Below are 18,369 nucleotides of genomic sequence, written 5' to 3' on the forward strand. Positions count from 1 at the left end.
GTGCCCGGTGGTGGAGCGTGGGAATGCCTGCTCGGGAGGGAGAAACCGTGTGTACAAGAATGCCGCCTCCTCGTGCACCCGTAGCCGACCATGGACCGTGCCAGGTTGGAGATCCCTAGACCCATGAGCTAAATTCAATGCAAGCTGCTGTGGCCCACCATTGAGCATCGCGTCGCCCCTTGCGTTTCATCATAGCACTCTAGCTCGTCAATCCACATCTCCCGATCATTAGAAACTAGAGACTAGTGACTAGTAGTAGTCACCTTTAGTCAGTAAACCTCCAAACACCCCTAACTAGTGGGTGACTAAAACTAGTTTAGTCCCTAGTCACCTCACCCCCAACTTTTACTGACTAGAGACTAGTAGTAGTCACCTTTAGTCAGTAAACCTTCAAACACCCCTGACTTTTACTGACTAAAGTCCCCCTCTCTCTTCTCTAATTGGTGTTGCACAAGGGACATTTAATACTGAGACATTTAATGTTGACTAGTAGTAGTCACCTTCCAAACAGGACCTGACTAAAAACTTCTAGTCTGACTACTACTAGTCACATGACTAGAGAGTATCCAAACACCCTCTGAGCTAGATTGACTATTTTCAAAGAGTCGACTGATTCCACTACAGATCAACATATGCATTGTTAGACTGTATGTATGTAGCCTCTGTATATACATTATATTGTACCCCTTGGTATTCTATATAATGAGATAGCCACACCCCGTTTAAGGTTTCGGCCAGTTTTCCAAATCCTATGTTTTACATGGTATCAGTTTAGGTTATGATGCCTTTCGCTGCCTTCACCGGCGCCGCCGTCGCGCCGACCTCTGTCGCTGTCGCTGCTACTGCCGCCGTTGCGCCGGCCCTTCTCCTACATCGTCGTTCCTCGCCTCGCGGCCCCTTGTGGCGGCCTATGGTGCCCTGCCGCCGCCAGGGTCCCTGATTGGATCGGGTGTCCACGCTGATCCCGCTGCCTCGACGGAGATCGCAGCGCCCTATGGTGCTCCTCCTGCGTCGACCTACGGCGTCGGCCCTCCTTCGTATGGCGCCCCTGCGTCGGCCCATGGTGGACCGCCGCCGCCGTCGTCCTGGCCGGTGCCGCCCTACGGCGTGCCGCCCCCTCGGCAACCCTACGGTGCGCCGCCGCCGCAACCCTACTCGGCGCCTCCGCGGCACCCCTACACGGCGCTGCCACCTCAACTCTACCCGGCGCCATCGTAGCCGCCCCATGGGGCCGCGGCCGCCTCGCCGTATGGGGCCCCGGTCGCGACGAACTACGGCGCCCTAGCGGCTGGTTCCCCTGGCCCCTACCCACCATATTCGGTGCCTGCTGCTCATTGCGAGACGGCTCCGTCGATGGGCCTTTACGCACTGACGCACGCTCATGCTGATCAGGCGGCAGTGTCGTCGCCGTTTTACTTCTCGCATCTGCTGCCCGTGAAGCTTGCGCCGGACAACTACTTGTCGTGGCGTGCTCAGGTGTTGCCTCTTCTGCGGAGCCGCTACTTGGAGGGCTATCTTGACGGATCCATTCCGTGTCCGCCTCCTCATCATCCGGCGTACCACACATGGGTGGCCCAGGATCAGGCCATCCTCTCTGCTATCCAGTCTTCGCTCACTCCGAGCGTTTTGTCGTTGGTCATCTTCGCCGCTACGTCCCGGGAGGCGTGGGCGGCGCTTCACACTAGCTTTGCCTCCCAGTCTCAGGCGCATGCTCATTCTATACGCACCGAGCTGGGCGAGACCAAGCTTGGCAACCTCAGCATCACGGACTACTTTAACAAGATGACCGGCCTCGTTGACACGTTGGCCTCCGTTGGTCAGCCGCTTCAGGATGAGGACTTCACCAGCTTTGTGCTTAACGGGCTTGATGATGACTATGACAATCTCATTGAGAACGTCCATGGTCGTGATGATCCGCTCCCGCCTCGCGAGCTCTATGCGCGCCTTCTCGACCGTGAACAGCGCATCAAGGCGCGTCGTGTCTCCCCGAGCTTCGCCTCCGCCAACGCCGCGACTCGCGGCAAACCCCAGAAGCCGTTGCCGCTTGGTGGTAAAACAGCGGCCTCGCCTCAGTCGGCTCCGCGGGGTGCGGTGCCTTCCATCACCGGCGGCAACCGTCCGGTTGCGTGTTGTCCCTGTTGCGGTGCTCAGCAAGCAGTTGTGTGGTATTGAGCGCCACATTGCCTCCCGCTGTCATCGTCGCTTCAAGAAAGATTTTCTAGGCCTAGGAAACAATGGCAAAGGGAATGATAAGCAGGTTGCTGCCGTGGTGATGAGTCATGATCACGGCCACACTCCGTCCTACTCCATTGATCCTACGTGGTATATGGACACGGGAGCTACCAACCACCTCACCAGCGAGACGGGCAAGCTCTCTACTCAGGAACCATATCGTGGCCATGATCAGGTGCACACGGCCAATGGAGCAGGTATGCGCATCTCCCATGTTGGTCAGACCTCTCTCCTTGCATGCAATTTTCGCAAACTGCATCTTTCAAACGTTCTTTGAGTTCCCTCTGCTACGCATAGTTTCTTGTCTATTCCTCAACTTACTCATGATGATAATGTCCTTGCTGAGTTTCATCCTTTTCGTTTCTTTATCAAGGACCGGTACACGAGGGACGTTCTGCTTAGCGGTCGTCTTCGCCATGGCCTATATGCACTTGACTCGCCGCCCACACCTTCCATGCAGTCTTCTCCTCAGGTGTTCAGCGGTGTTCGTGTGTCACCTACGCACTGGCATGCGCGCCTTGGTCACCCTGTTGCTTCTATAGTTCGTCATGTGTTGCATCGGCATGAACTACTAGTTGTGTCCAATAAAACTGCTGAAACTATCTGTGATGCCTATCAGTAGGGCAAGAGTCGTCAACTTCCGTTTTTAGAGTCTAGTCGTGTTGTGAAACATACTCTTGAGCTTGTGTTTTCTGATATATGGGGTCATGCCCAAACATCTGTTAGTGGTCACAATTATTATGTCAGTTTTATTGATGCTTATAATCGGTTTACTTGGCTGTATCTTATTAAGTGCAAGTCTGATGTGTTCAATGTTTTCATTTAGTTTCAAGCACACATTGAGTGTCTCCTTAAGCAGAAAATCATTCATGTTCAATCCGACTGGGGGGTGAATACCACAACCTCAACTTGTTTTTTAACAAACTTGGGATTTCGCATCGTGTGTCTTGTCCTCATACACATCAGTAGAATGGAACCACTAAACGTAAGCATCGTCACCTTGTAGAAACTGGCATTACCTTGCTCGCTCATGCCTCCGTTCCGTTCCGGTTCTGGAGTGATGCTTTTTCCACAACCTGTTTTTTGATAAATAGGCTTCCCTTATGACTTCTGAAAATGCAAACCCCGCTTGAACTCTTGCTCAATGAACTTCCAGACTACACATTCCTCAAGGTGTTCGGGTGTGCGTGTTGGCCTCACCTACGTCCGTATAACAAGCATAAGCTAAAGTTCCGGTCTAAGAAATGTGTTTTTCTCGGGTATAGTTCCCTTCACAAAGGGTATAAGTGCCTACATGTTCCCACAAATCGCGTCTACATATCTCATGAAGTTGTATTTGATGAAAATGTGTTCCCCTTTCGTGCACTTCCGGCGAACTCTACCACTCCTACACCACTTGTTCACACGTCCATACCTTCGCCTGGTCAATTTGTGGATGTTGCATATGCTCTTGTGTTGCTTCCTAATCATGTTGCAGGTATTGGACACGTCCCTCGCCTCGAGCTCCTCGATGAACAAGCGACGGATGAAGCTCGTGACCGGGACGTTGCACCCATGCATGGGCCATGCATGTCGGGTGGCGCCCGTCAACCCGCCACCACTCCGCCCGTGGAGGCTGCCCCGCGGGCGCTGGTCTCGCCCGACCCGACGATGGCCTCGCTCGACCTGCTGGTCGCCTCGCCTAGGCCGGTTGCCGCCTCGCCCGGCCCGACGACGACCTCGCGAGACCTGGTGGTCCCTCCGCCTGGGCCAATTGCCGCTTCGCCCGGCCCAGAGGTCTAGTCGCCTACACCGGCAGGTCCCGTCTCGGCCTCCAGTGGGCTGGCCTCGCCCAGCTCGACGCCACCGGCCTCCCCGGCGCTAGGGAGTTCTAGCACGAGATCGTTGGGTGCCTTAGCCTCGCGGCTGTCACATGTGCCGAACCTGGCGTTGCCATCACAGCCTATTGCAGTTGCCCTTCGTCCTCGAACACGCAGTCAATCTGGTATTTTTCGTCCAAAGGAACGAAAGGATGGGACTGTCGCATGGCTCGCTGCTTGCATGGCTCATACTGTTGCCGACCCGACTGCAGAGCCTCGTCACTTACAGGCTGCACTGAGCATTCCTCACTGGCGTGCTGCAATGGAACAGGAGTTTCAGGCTTTACAAAAAAATAATACTTGGCAACTTGTTCCTCCAGTGTCTGGCGTCAACGTAATTGATTCCAAGTGGGTTTTTAAAGTCAAGAGACGTGTTGATGGTTCTATAGAACGCTACAAGGCGCGGCTAGTCGCTAAGGGTTTCAGACAAAGGTATGGTCTTGATTATGAAGACACGTTCAGTCTAGTTATTAAGCCTACTACCATTCGTCTGCTGCTGTCTCTCGTTGTTACTTGCGGATGGTTTCTTCGTCAGCTCGATGTATAGAACGCTTTCCTACATGGCATTCTGGAGGAGGAGGTTTATATGCGTCAGCCGCCTGGTTTTGTTGATCCTGCATGTCCTCATCATCTCTGTCGTCTGGTTAAGGCACTGTATGGACTCAAACGGACTCCTCGTGCGTGGCATGCCCGCCTCGGTTCTGTTCTCCGTGCTCTTGGGTTTACTCCCTCCACTGCTGACACGTCCATGTTTCTCCTTCAATGTCCTAGGGTTACGATGTATCTATTGGTTTATGTTGATGATATCATCCTCATCAGTTCCTCCGACGCTACTGCTGATCGTCTTGTGACTGCCTTGAGTGGTGACTTTGTTGTCAAGGATTTAGGTGCTCTGCATTTTTTCCTTGGTCTGGAGGTTTCACGGTCTTCTGTTGGGTTGACTCTTACTCAGAAGAAGTATTCTTTGGACTTGTTGCGTGCTGGAACTAAAATGCAAACATGATATCACTCCGATGTCTACCACTGATCAGCTATCTACTCTTGATGGAGACCTTCTTTCACCTGATGATGCTACAGAGTATCGCATTCTCGTTGGTGGTCTGCAATACCTTACTATTACCAGGCCGGATATCTCTTATGCAGTCAACCGTGTGTGTCAGTACCTTCATGCACCCAGGACGTCCCATTGGTCAGCTGTGAAGCGTATTTTGCGTTATATATGTCTTACTGCCTCCTATGGTTTGCTTTTTCAGCCTGCGCCGTCTTGTGAGCTCTCAGCTTTTTCAGATGCAGATTGGGCTGGTAGTCCTGATGACAGGCGATCCACGTGGGGTTATGCAGTATTCCTGCGTTCTAACTTGATCGCCTGGAATGCTCGCAAGCAAGCAACAGTGTCTCGCAGCAGTACTGAAGCTGAGTATAAAGCGGTTGCTGATGCAACTGCTGAGATCATATGGGTACAGTCTCTATTAAGGGAGTTGAGAGTCGCTCCAGCTCGTCCTCCAGTTCTTTGGTGTGACAACATCGGTGCTACATATCTTTCATCTAATCCGGTGTTTCATGCTCGGACGAAGCACATTGAGGTTGACTATCATTTTGTTCGAGAACGCGTTGCACAGAAGCTACTTTGTATCAAGTTCATCTCGTCAAAGGATCAACTTGCTGACATCTTCACGAAGCCTCTTCCACAACCACAGTTTGTAGGCTGTAGGCGCAATCTTAACTTGCTTTGTACTTTAAGCCATAGTTAAGATTAAGTGAGGATGTTAGACTATATATATGTAGCCTCTGTATATACATTGTATTGTACCCCTTGATACTTCTATATAATGAAGTAGTCATACCCCGTTTAGGGTGTCGGGCAGTTTTTCAAATCCTATGTTTTACATGCATAACTCTTTTACTTCTCACAACAATATATCCCCGTGACCAACTTTGGGTGATGCCGTATGTTGGTTTAACATTTGAATGCCTCCGTTCCAAAATACTCCCTCCGTTCAGAAATATTTGTCTTAAATTTGTCTAAATACGAATGTATCTGGTTACATTTAAGTGTTAGATACATTCATATCTAGACAAATGTAAGACAAGAATTTTGAGACGGAGGGAGTAGATGACTGAACTTTGTACTAAGAACGGAAGGAGTAACAAAGTAATATGCCATCCATGTTTTAACATCCGGGTGGGTGAAGTAACCACGTGAAGAAACCGTCCAGCTAGTGATGGAAGTCCACTTGCCGCGTGTGCCTTGGCCCTTAGCACATGTCATGTGCCGCGACCTGCCCTGGTGTCCAGATCGGAACCGCAGCAGGTCAACCTGACTCGATCCACCGTGACTTAACGTCAATTGCGCTGTTGGGACGATCCCATCAGCCTATGCACATGCGCATCTTTAACATGGACAAGATAGATGCCCTTCAATTTGAATCAAACCGTATAACCGAGCTTAAAGCGAGCCCTCTCACGCCTTTAGCAGTTTTGGCCGTTGGATCTCGTGTCCTGACCATTTGTGACCGTCTGATCGCTGCCTCACCCCGCTATCAATTGCTAAGTGGGCTTAGCTGTCCTGCGGCTGGCTACTCTGGTGAAAAAACGGTGCATTGTGGTTAACTGGGCCTGCTCCCGGACAAAGCCCATCGATTCAGTAGCCGCACTGATTTGTTCTGCAGCACTCCTCTCTCACGACCTAGAGGCGTGCATAGGCGATGCGGGTGGCACGGCTATCCCGGTCGCGGACGCCGAGTCTATCGAGCCACCCGGCCCGCACGCCCGACGCCGGTAGAGATGAAGCCACGTTCGACCGTACAAGAGGGAAACTGCCTCGATGGGATTAAAGGAGGCAATCAGTTATCAGTTCCTGGGAGCATTGACTAATTATTAAGGTGTGCGTTTCTTTTCCCTGATCTGCAGCTGCTTCAATTCCTGCACGTACATATATCTTCATCTTCTGGTGCTCTCCTCGCTCGTATTACTCCAGCAAACAGACTGCCTATCACGTCATAGTGGGAACTGGGGATTGATTGCCCGGTGGCCACATCCTAGATCGTCAAGCTGACCAGCCTGTAGAAGCTAGGAGCGGCTTCGAAAACGATGACGATTCTACTTAATGGAGCTCCTCGTCAACCCTCGGTTGCTCACTCCGTTTATAGATGGTCGATGGGAATTCCAGGCCCTATAATAACCTTCTGACCCACTGTCGCCGTCCCAGGCCTGCGGCTGATCCCCATTTACCGATCTACGTGATGTGAGCCAACAAAACACGGTGAGCAACTGAGCACCCTACTCCTGTTCCTCCATCTGAAGTTTGTAACAAGGTGAGTAACTGAACACCCCAATTCTCTTCTGCCATCTGCAGTTTTTCTTTTTGTTCAGATTTTGCTACTGATGGAAGGCAGTGTTTATGTATGTCTGTAAATGGGACTCATAATTAGATTTGTGTCAAAAATTATGTCTAACCATTTTGCAATTCTGATTGACTGCTATGGACAACTTGTTGATTATCTGTTTTCTTTGTAGCAGGTTTGGTGAGTCTCATGACTACTCAGGGTTCTGTTTTTGCCTGTCTAGATTTATTTTTTATGGTGTGCAAATAAATGATACATTGTGTATGCAGACTTGTTTGATTATGAAATAAAGTATGGATTGGTCGTACGAATTATCGATTACTTCCCATGGGCTATTTTCTGATGATATTATTTGATATGGTCTTCTATGTATAGCTCCAACTTGGATTGATGATGTACATGCAAATTCGATGGTTAACTTATATTTTTAAAAACTCATTGCATATCTACAATTTCGAACAATTATATGACTAACTACTTGAGCCATTTTTTTTTCTCAGATATTTCTTTCATTATTTTCCCAGAATGGATGGGTAACATACCGATGTAATTATATGATTCTTTTGTATTATTCTCATAATAACAATTGTTTGTTTTGTTATTCCGAAACTTCAATTCGGAATTGTCCTTGAGTTGCAAACTACTTGGTTCATATTTAACCTCTATATTTCGTGCAACAATATACATAAGAATATTCCTACCATTTTATTGGAATAATAGATGGGCGCAGCAACGCGCGCCATCATGATCTAGTTATTCAGTAAGATGCGCAAGCACGAATTTACTTACAGAAAAAATCCATTTTAAACCCTGAATTACTAAAAAGAATGAGGGGTAAAAACCTGATTTATTCATCAAATACCACACGAAGTGGGATACATCTCAGGTCGTGCGGATTGCCAAACCAAACGTGGCGCCCCGGACCTCTAGAGAAAGCAAATTTAGCTAAGCTATCTGCTTCATAGTTCACAGCACGAGACTCAAAAGAAAAGGTACAATTGGAAATAACAAATGACTAGTAATCTCAGCAACGATCGCCCCATATGCTCCCCTAGCGCTTCTTGTGGCTGTCTGAAATAACTTGCTTGCAATCGGATGCTACAACAAACTGTTGTATGTGAAGATCGTCAACAAGTGCCAGCGCCTCACGACATGCTATTGCTTTAAGGGTGGGCGGATCAACAACTCCTTCAATAACTAGGGCCGAGCTACCCAGAAAATTTCCGTCTGTGTCTCTGCAGACTGCGGCTGCAGATCCTCCTCTTCTTCCGCTTACTCGCCCATCCACATGGATTTTGCAGTATCCAGCCGGTGGCCTTTTTGGCTTCGGATTTGCTCACTGGGGTGGGATATTACTGGCCGGAGTGCTCGCTTTAACGCTGATCAAGAACAGGTCTTTCAGAAGCCTATCTATAAATTCATGGGTCGCTTGAGGACTCTGAAAAATCGCCTCATGTATTGCCTTTCGGCGAGCATACCAAATTGCCCACAGTGTTACCGCAATGTTAACAAATTCCTCATGACTTAGCATCTCCATCAACGTAAAAAGCCAATGTTTGGCGTGCGGGTCAGTATTTGTTATGATTTTATGTGTTACCTCCGGATCCGCCAGCGCCCAAACACTTCTCGAGGTTGTGCACTCCAGGAGACTATGACGCCATGAGTCTCGTATCCCACATATGTCACATAGGCTGGAATCAGTCATATGACGGTGTGCTCTGACATCATTTGTTCGGAGCGATTGTTTGGACAACCTCCACCTCTGTCTTCCATAGCGTTTTCCACGAATTTTCCTCCACTCTGGCATTTGAAGAGCCCGCAGACCCCTCTAGCCAAGCTTCACGTTGCGCCCTTGTCGCCACCAACATTCTATACGCCGACCTGACCGAGAAAGTCCCATGTTTCTCGTAATGCCAGGCCCAGAAGTCAGATATATTTCGAGTGCACAACGGTATTCCGAGGATAACTTGGGCGTCCATTGGCAGAAAAGTGTTTTGGATCAATTGTTTATCCCATGACGCTGTTACTCTTGTAATGAGTTCCGAGACTCATGTTGGTGGGTTTAAAACACGGCATCCATATGGTCTAAACGACTCCTCTCTGGGCAGCCAATTATGGTTCCAAATCCCCGTAGTTTCTCCGTTTCCGATCCGTCTAACCAGACCCTGTTTCATTGTATCCCTCCCTTCTATGATCGCCCGCCAGATCTGGCTTGGGTGATTGCCCTGAATTACTAATGGGCACCCAAAATGGAGAAGGAACGAGGCCAGGATTTCAACGTGGATCAAATCGCCCCAAAATGTTCGGACCATACGGTCCAGTCACATTTGTCATGCAACGGAAGTCATCAAATGTCCAAGAGCAATGGGTCAGGCGATCCAAACATCCAAAATCCAATAAATGAGCAACTTTAATATGGTACTCTTTTCACTTGAAAGGTAAGATGAAAGGTAAGAGTTAATCAGATCCATTACTTTATGCAATCAGCAGCACAGATCTATTTTATACTCTTACCTCCTCTTGATCTGATGCACAACCAGTCTTTTCTTTGTGCATGTACCAGCGGCAGCCTGCTTTGTCCCACGAGAGACGTCAACTAACTTAAAATTTGCTCCTTATTTGTCTAAAATTGAAACTACATTTGCCGTCACATTAACCATATGAGATAGAATACAACAATATTCCACGGCACAGTGGAGCCCAAAATGCCCTCTACCCATACAAACTCAGCAACAGTCAACGTGACCAAAGCTCAAATTGCACAGCGACGGGTAACCCATGAATGAAAGAAAAGTTGTCAAGGAAAAAGGCAACATGATAAATAAAAATTGTCAAGGAAGAAGCAACTAGACGGGCTCAAAAAAAAGGGGGAAGAAGCAACTACACAACTGAGAACAAACTGACCAAATCATAAACACAAACTCATTACAAGCAATCTCATAAGGTCCACTAGAAGCTACCGGTACAATGTTCCCAATAGACCAATACCCCAATAGTCTGGCTACAGAAATAAAGCTCCGCTGTGTTCGCAGAGCATACAGATTCGAATCATACAACAAGTTAAATAAGCTCACAAGCACCTTAAGGGTACAAGTCTAGGTTGTTCTAGAATCAGAGGACATGACCAATGTTTCAAATGGACAGATAACTACTATCTCATGATTCAAGCCCTCGGAGTGCAGCTGGCCAAGTGAGATTTGAAGGTCTCCAGCTCTGAAACAACCTCGTCCTCTGGGCGGTAGATCAAATCACTCATACGCCATATCTGGATCAGTAAAAGAATCAGTAAGAATTTAGTACCAAGCATGTTATCAAGCAAAGGAAAACACCAATGTAACTGTTACACCATATCATAAGTACTCCCTCCGTAAAGAAAAATATAAGAGCATTTAGATCACTAAAGTAGTGATCTAAACACTCTTATATTTCTTTACAGAGGGAGTACATGTTATTAATATACTCCCTCCGTCCCAAAATAAGTGTCGTTGACTTGGTACAACACTTATTTTGGGAAGGAGGGGGTACTATTAAGATAGGATCAGAAGGAAACTGATGATCACAGTGCCGATATATGCATATTCAAGCTATTTTGAGATGGGAGTTATGTAACCGAACTGTAATGTATTTCCAGTTATAAGCACATAAAACTCTATGTACCATATACCGTATATAATATCTAGCATGTCAGTTCTTTCTAGTAGTGTGGTTTACACCATGATTGCGCAATTGTAAGAAAAGTACCTGCAAAGTTCCACCTCCACCCGTGCTCTCACCATCATCAGATACACTCACAATGGTCCAAGGATCTGAAGAGTTCCAGTGGAAATCTACGATCTTGTCCCTAGCAAGGTGAACAAGATAAACAACAGATTATTACAGAACAATGGAAATGCAACATCAATTTACGGCATCACATGGTTTTATCGTCCCACCTATCCAGTTAGCTTTGACTCTCAAAGTATGACAAGATCCAAACCAATTTGGAAGTTGCCAATGGCATACGCCCTCATTAAGCCCGTAAAGGAATCACAGTAGAATGAAACTCTACTGCTAAATCAAATTTTATTTTTTACGTGCAGAAGTAGACATAAATATCACGGGTGCATAAGATCTCAAGAGCATAAAATAACAATTCTCTCTGTATTTTTATTTTGCCAGAAAGTCTGAGCTACAATATTAATGGTGTAGACTGAAATAATGCTATCCATGTCCAGGTTTCTCAGATACATTCAAGTCCACAATTGCACAATCATCTATCAGCCCATGTTAGACACCAATGATTGGATTTAAGTCTCATGTTTACTAAAATTAGTCTGCTAGTCAGATTTTAACTGAAAATGCAGTTTCATGGAAATTCCAGTAGAAGTCTATTGTAAAGAGAAGATTAGTTAAACTAGCTACTGATACACAAAGGCATTTCTTCAATTCTGCCAGCAATATGGCAGAGAAAATGCCAACGGACATGGTATAACCATTCAAGAAAAAAGCCGGATTTTGAGTTTCATATACGACATAAAGAAGTAAGATATGTAGAAAAAAAATGTACCTATGACCTGCGTGTTGGAAGAAAAGCCCGCCAGGTGAATTGGGATTTTTCTTCTTTCCCACCTACACCGCGAGAACTTTTATCAGTCTCAAGACTATTACAGAACTAGTACAGGAGAGAGAATGAGTACTGTTAAGTGAACTCCCATCGCCAACAGTATATACCTTCTCATGGTCCCACACATTTAAGAAACCATCTTCCGCAGAGCTTCCGAAAACAGATGCTTTGTCAGGAGACCACTGAAAAGCACAAGGTATGAATTATTGACAAAAGCTACTGCAATACCATGGACAGTAACCAAATGTCCATATCCACATGAAGAGAACATGTACGTGGCCAAAAGGTTCTACATGCCTGAACACAAAGGACGGCAGCTTTATGGCCCTCGAATTTGTGAATTGGAGAACCAGCACCTCCAGGTCCCAGATTTCGCCGATCCCACATACGGACAGAGTTATCAGCGGAGCTAAATATGAGAAGAAACCACCATAATTAAATGTGCAAGCAATTGACAAACATAGATGAAAGCATAACGTCAAATAAATCTGAAATAACTAAAGATTTCATCAGAGACTATACAGAACTAAGAAGATATTCATGTCCCAGTTGAGACGTACTCCCTCCAATCCAAATTAGTTGTTGCTGAAATGGATGTATCTTGATACATTTCAGTTCTAGATACAACTGCTTTAGCGACAAGTAATATGGATCGGAGGGAGTACTCCCTCCGTCCCGAAATACTTGTCGGGGGAATGGATGTATCTAGACGTACTTCAGTTCTAGATACATCCATTTTTATGCATTTCTCCGACAAGTATTTCCGGACGGAGGGAGTACTAAATATGGAGAAAAAAAAGTGCAAACAATTGACAAACATAGATGAAAAGCCCAATATCAAATACATCTGAGCTCAATAAAGATCTCATCACAGATTTTTCAGAACTAAGAAGGCATTCACGTCAACATACCCAGTTAAGATGTAGTTAACATCATGAAGATTCCAATCAACACAATGAACATCTCCACCATGAGCTTTCTCAACCTGGACATCAGAAAGAACGCAGTTCCAAAATTAAGATGTTATGTTCATTTAGAAGAAAGAAGTACATTATTATACTAAAAAGATAATTCAGCCTCTTTACACCAAGACAAATAGATTTTGGTTGCACTAAAATCTACTCCTTCCGTCCCATAATGTAAGACGCTTTTTGACACTACACTAGTGTGAAAAAACGTTTTATGGGACGGAGGGAGTAGTTGACTGTAATCCCAGTACTACTAAATCTGCTCTATAATCACAAATTCATAACTCGTTCAACCGCAGATAATGTATGTTGGCCAATTTAAACAAAAATGTAAGTACATTTAAAGAAGCAGAATGAAACAACAAAAGAACCATACTACCCAGCAAAATATATCACATGTGACTAAGAGCATATTTGTTTCTATGCCCACACTTAATTCGCCTTGCTGGTGGTCAAGATGTTAAGTTCCCTCGGCACCAAAGAGCAAGCAAGATTCTTGCTATTTTGTTAAGGCTAGACAGTGGTGGGTGGGTTTGGACGAGAAAATCAACAATTCCAATGAATCATTAATGTGAGTCATCATTGACAATTACTCCCTCCATTCCATATTAAGTGTCACTGATTTAGTACAACTTTAAAGTTGTACTAAATCAGCGAGACGCCGACACTTAATATGGAACGGAGGGAGTACCAATCATCTTCTTTCCTTAGTGAGCTCTTGATACACAACTTCTTGCAAGAAACAATGTTGATACACATAAGATAGAGAAGAGTGTCACCTTAACAGCTGGGCTAGTACCAGTCCGGGCATCCCAGAGAATAAGACAAGCATCATCACCGACGCTGCAGAACTCCTGTGCACTTTATTCAAAAAAGAAAAGGAGAACCATAAAGATCAAACGTACAAACAAACAGCAAACCAGCACTTCAAGTGCAAGCTCTTACTCGTGTAAATTGAAAACCATGTCAATCAAATAGAAAATAACCATAAAAAACAAGAAACGTAGTGTAGCATATTTACCTCGAAGGGCAGAACTGGACATCTTCAACAGTGCTATCATGCCCGTGGAATACACCTCGAGGATCAACTTTAGGACTATCCTTTTCATTTGCAGTTTTGCTATGCTTGCTGCCTGATGCCCCTGGGGAAGTCTCACTTTTTGAGGAGTCTCCAAGTCCAGATATGTGATCTTGGATGCTCCACCAAACCACAGACTTGTCCTTTCCTATTTACATTTTGCATGTGAACAAAGCTCAAGTTATCACATCAGCTCACTCAAATAAAATAAAAGGAACTGACGCATCCCTTACTCCATTGGGTCCACTGAAGTTGACAAGAGAACTTTTAACCTTTTAGGTCCCTATTACTTTAAAGGTGATCCAAGTAAGGTCGATCAGATGAGCTACTCCCTCCGTCCCATAATGTAAGACGTTTTTTGACACTACAATAGAGTCAAAAAACGTCTTACATTATGGAAAGGAGGGAGTAGCAAATAGATGGTCCAGTTATCACATTGGCGGCTTTGGTGATTAGTTCTACTTTCTTTTCTTCATTTTTGCTTATGTGTTGGTGCTGTCATGCCATCTCCCTTTGCCAGCTAAATCAGGAGTGGGCCTATCTTGGCTCACACATGCTCCAATGGACACAAGTAACACAATCGTGTATTACAAAGAAAAAGTATACGAACGTAAACTGTGCTATCAAGTCAGATCATCTCCCAATTTCTTGGGTTGTTATTTGTTAGGAACATACAAAGAAGGTTATGTAGAGGGACCGAGGGAACGCTAAGGCGACAAGAGATATTTAATTTTCAGTGGACAAAATTCCTGGAAGAGACACATTTAGGCTGCGTCTGACATTGCACTGGATTATGATAAATCCACTTTCCTAAAATGTTTTTGCCTGTTTTACCGTTTGGTTAATAAACTTGTTCCAGCTATTGCGGCTATTTCTCCACAGCATACTATAAAATAAATTCAGCAACCACAAAATGCGCCTTGATATTTGAATAAATCAAAAAAGGCCAGAAGATACAAGCATATTACAAGAAAGAATTCTGCTAACCTCCTGAGAGCACATATGGTTCTGCTGGACACATGGCAAGAGCAAACTCAGCATTTTCCTGATGTCCTCTTAAAATCTGACAAACAGTCAACGGTAGTAAGCACTATGTATGAAGGGAAAATATCCGGTGGATACCACTCCTATGTTGAAAATTCCATGGAAGGCATGTTTCAAAATTCCAAAATTTTCTCACAAGAAAAATAGTTACTGAGGAGCTGGTGTTCTATAAACATATAAAATTGGCATAGCAAACTCAAAATCAGCGAGAGTTCTGAAAAAGAGAACAGAGAAAAGAAAAGTGGAACAGCAAAAATTCCTATACATGCTAAATTTATTTATTTTTCATCAAAATTAGAAATCCAAATGCAATTATTTGGATGGCAAATGCAATTATGTTTAAACATGAAATTTACATGTCTACAGAACATACCTCGCCTACACATGGTGTATACATAATAATGTTTTTTAGAACTTTCTACACTTGTTCCACAGAGTTTTCACCATTAGTGTAGTTTTCATCCAATATTTTTACATATATGGTACATCAAAAAACTGATCCATTCTAGTAAAGTAAATTGTGTATATACATGATGTCGACATCCTACTAGAACTTTTCAGAATCCACCCAAAGTGACACAAGTTAAGAAAGAAAAAGAAAAAAACATACCAAATCAGGGATATTAGGGATATTATCACTATCCATGCCGTTCACATCCTATATGATTTTTCCAGTCCATCATGCAGAAATGCAACTTTCAACATCTTAAAATGACACGAAATTAAGAATTAAAGATAAGAGAACATACCAAATCAGGGCGAGAATCAGTAGCTCCTAGGACAGCATGTCTATTTGGCTGGGCCTCAACATCCCAAATAAGCACCTGTTTTGGGACGTACAAAGCATATAAATTCATAAAATGTCACCGGAATGCTCAAGAGATTATCGACTCTTTCAAAATAATTAAGCAGCAGTATAAAGGCCTGGACATACATCTGGACTGTCCGTATGAGTTGCAATGATCCTACTGTTCTGTGGAAGCTCCCTGATTCGGTTAACCTGGATACACAATAAACAAACAAAGTCAGAATGCATCAACAACTGACTTCCAATCCATAAATCAAAGTGGCATGAAAAGTAAACTGCTAGGCATGCAAGCTAAACACAAGAACACAAAGACCATCTTAGAAAACAGAAAGACACAGATCAGATAACATAAAGTTTCAAAAATGAAGTACCCAGTGTAAATTAAGAGAAAGAGGATAATCAAGATACAGAAAATTAAAAACAGAGTAAGCAACTGTAAAGAAGATAACTTAGATGCTAAGTAGTTGCAACTTAGGAATGTACAGGACAAATTATTACCTCTCCAGGGTGAATGATAGTCTTGTACTTCTTTACAAAAGGCGATCGTGCTTCCTCATTGAACTGCAGTACAAAACAGACATCTTGTCAGCTCTATTCTGAACCAATTAATGACCAGTATGAAGAATTCCTAGTTTAGGCCGATACTCCACAATACATAAAAAACCGAGGAACCACCATATACAGGCATAAGAAACTGGCAGAGAGGGTTAACTAAGAACTGCATGCAGGGAACACCATAATACCTTTATACGCAGGCATAAAAATCAGAGGCCAGATCTATATATTTACATGCATCTCAAAAATCACGCTATTCTGCACTAACAAACTGAAATTGTAATGAAAACAAATGAAAAGTGAATAACCTGTGATATGTGTTCTGCAGCTGCAACCCGTGGCTTCACAACTTCACAGTTTGCAATGACCAGGGTATTTGGGACACTTCCATCTGTCTGAAACCATCTCAGGAATAAAAAATACTATAGTTAGATCTGGATAAGAAAATATACTCATTATGTAACAAAAACTGATAATCAGTCGCAGATGCTAAAAATCTGTTTGTGCAAGCATTCAAACTGAGGACTTTTGAAGGTCACCTGCTCTGATAGGTAAAGGCGCTGACGATTCTTATAGGTAGCCTGCTCAAACTGAGGACCCCACCTGTTTCCAATCAAACCAACAGATCGGCAAATAAATTAGTTGCAGAACCCACTCTTTTAGGTCAAAAATGCTGCAAAAATGAACCAGCATGCTTCCAAACAGAATGCCACTACTCTGTGATATTATTAGCTTCAAAGTACCAGGTGGTGATTAAGAATGCACCACAGAGCCGATGCTCAAAAAGCAATATCATCAAATCGTGCTCACTCTATAGATGGCAAGCAATTATATTGAAAAGATAAAACGGTTGACACCGGCAGGAGCCAGACACCACATCGAAACAGTTCATTAAGGCAAGCATTACATGAACAGAGACACCAAACCCCCATCTTAAATAGTCGCATGCCACAAAAAACCTAGAACCCAAAACCCTAGGGCAATAACTCAACCCAAAGTTTCCACCTTGCTCACCATAGCAGCCTAGGCACTAACCACGCGCAGATCTGGAGACACCGCATGCACAGGCTGCACTGCCACGGAGCAAAACCCTAGATACGTTCGTGGCGGCAAAACCCTAGATACGTTCGTGACGGCAAAACCCTAACTCCACATGAATCTACTCGAACACAACGCCTACGACCACGGAACTGCGGGAATGGAAAGGGGAAGCAAGAGAGGAGGTCGCAGGAAACGGGGATTACCGGCAGGAGAGGGATGGCCAGACGAGGTTGTGGTTCGCGAACCAGTCGTAGAGGACGGGGATGAGCGACTTCCATTGCGCGTACCGCTCGTCCACCGCCGCCCTCGACCCGCCTCTCTCCTTCATCTCCGCTCCGCTGCTAGCCGCCGCCGGCGACTGGTCCGCTCTCTCTCCCTCTCTCCCTCTCGCTCTCTGTGCAGGGGGGCGCTCTCTGGAGCCTGGACTGTTCCTGTCTGCCTCCCGCTCGGTGCGAACTGCCCAGGCGCAGAGGAGTATCTAGGCTGCGGCTGGGGTGAAAACGGTAACAGATGCGGTCTGCAAATGGGCCGAGCCCTTTTGTGTTTAGGCTCGTGGGTCAAACGTCAAAGAACTTTATGGGCTTCAGTAAGTAGGGCTGTTTGTCTAGCTCCCGATCTTCTAACAGACATTTTTTGGAGACTCCTAAGAAAACATTATTTTCGGAGAAAAGTAGCATTTCATTTGATGATTTTTCATTTTTGAGAAAAATTGGTATTCCTTTATTTTTTTAAATGGTGTATGCAGTCTTTCATGTATATACTGTACTAGCTAATGTCTTTGTGGATTCTCAAAAAAAAAAGTCTGTGTGTTGCCACGAAACAACAAACTTAGATGTG

The 18,369-nt window shown here is 45.0% G+C and overlaps 1 protein-coding gene across 1 annotated transcript; it reads right to left on the reverse strand.

Moving 5' to 3' along the window:
* Window positions 1-10,317: 10,317 nt before the first annotated feature.
* LOC119276565 (WD-40 repeat-containing protein MSI4-like) lies at window positions 10,318-18,011 on the reverse strand. Its single transcript, XM_037557660.1, has 15 exons — window positions 17,736-18,011; window positions 17,031-17,094; window positions 16,800-16,886; window positions 16,435-16,497; window positions 16,063-16,128; window positions 15,878-15,952; window positions 15,072-15,147; window positions 14,028-14,232; window positions 13,786-13,867; window positions 12,950-13,023; window positions 12,336-12,447; window positions 12,146-12,220; window positions 11,982-12,043; window positions 11,177-11,276; window positions 10,318-10,700 (listed from the first exon to the last, which is right to left on the reverse strand). The coding sequence occupies exons 1-15, from the start codon at window positions 17,858-17,860 to the stop codon at window positions 10,599-10,601; spliced, it is 1,368 nt and encodes a 455-aa protein (XP_037413557.1). The 5' UTR covers window positions 17,861-18,011; the 3' UTR covers window positions 10,318-10,598.
* Window positions 18,012-18,369: the final 358 nt, after the last annotated feature.

This window comes from Triticum dicoccoides, chromosome 3B (assembly GCF_002162155.2).
Source record: "Triticum dicoccoides isolate Atlit2015 ecotype Zavitan chromosome 3B, WEW_v2.0, whole genome shotgun sequence".
Classification (NCBI taxonomy): Eukaryota; Viridiplantae; Streptophyta; class Magnoliopsida; order Poales; family Poaceae; genus Triticum; species Triticum dicoccoides.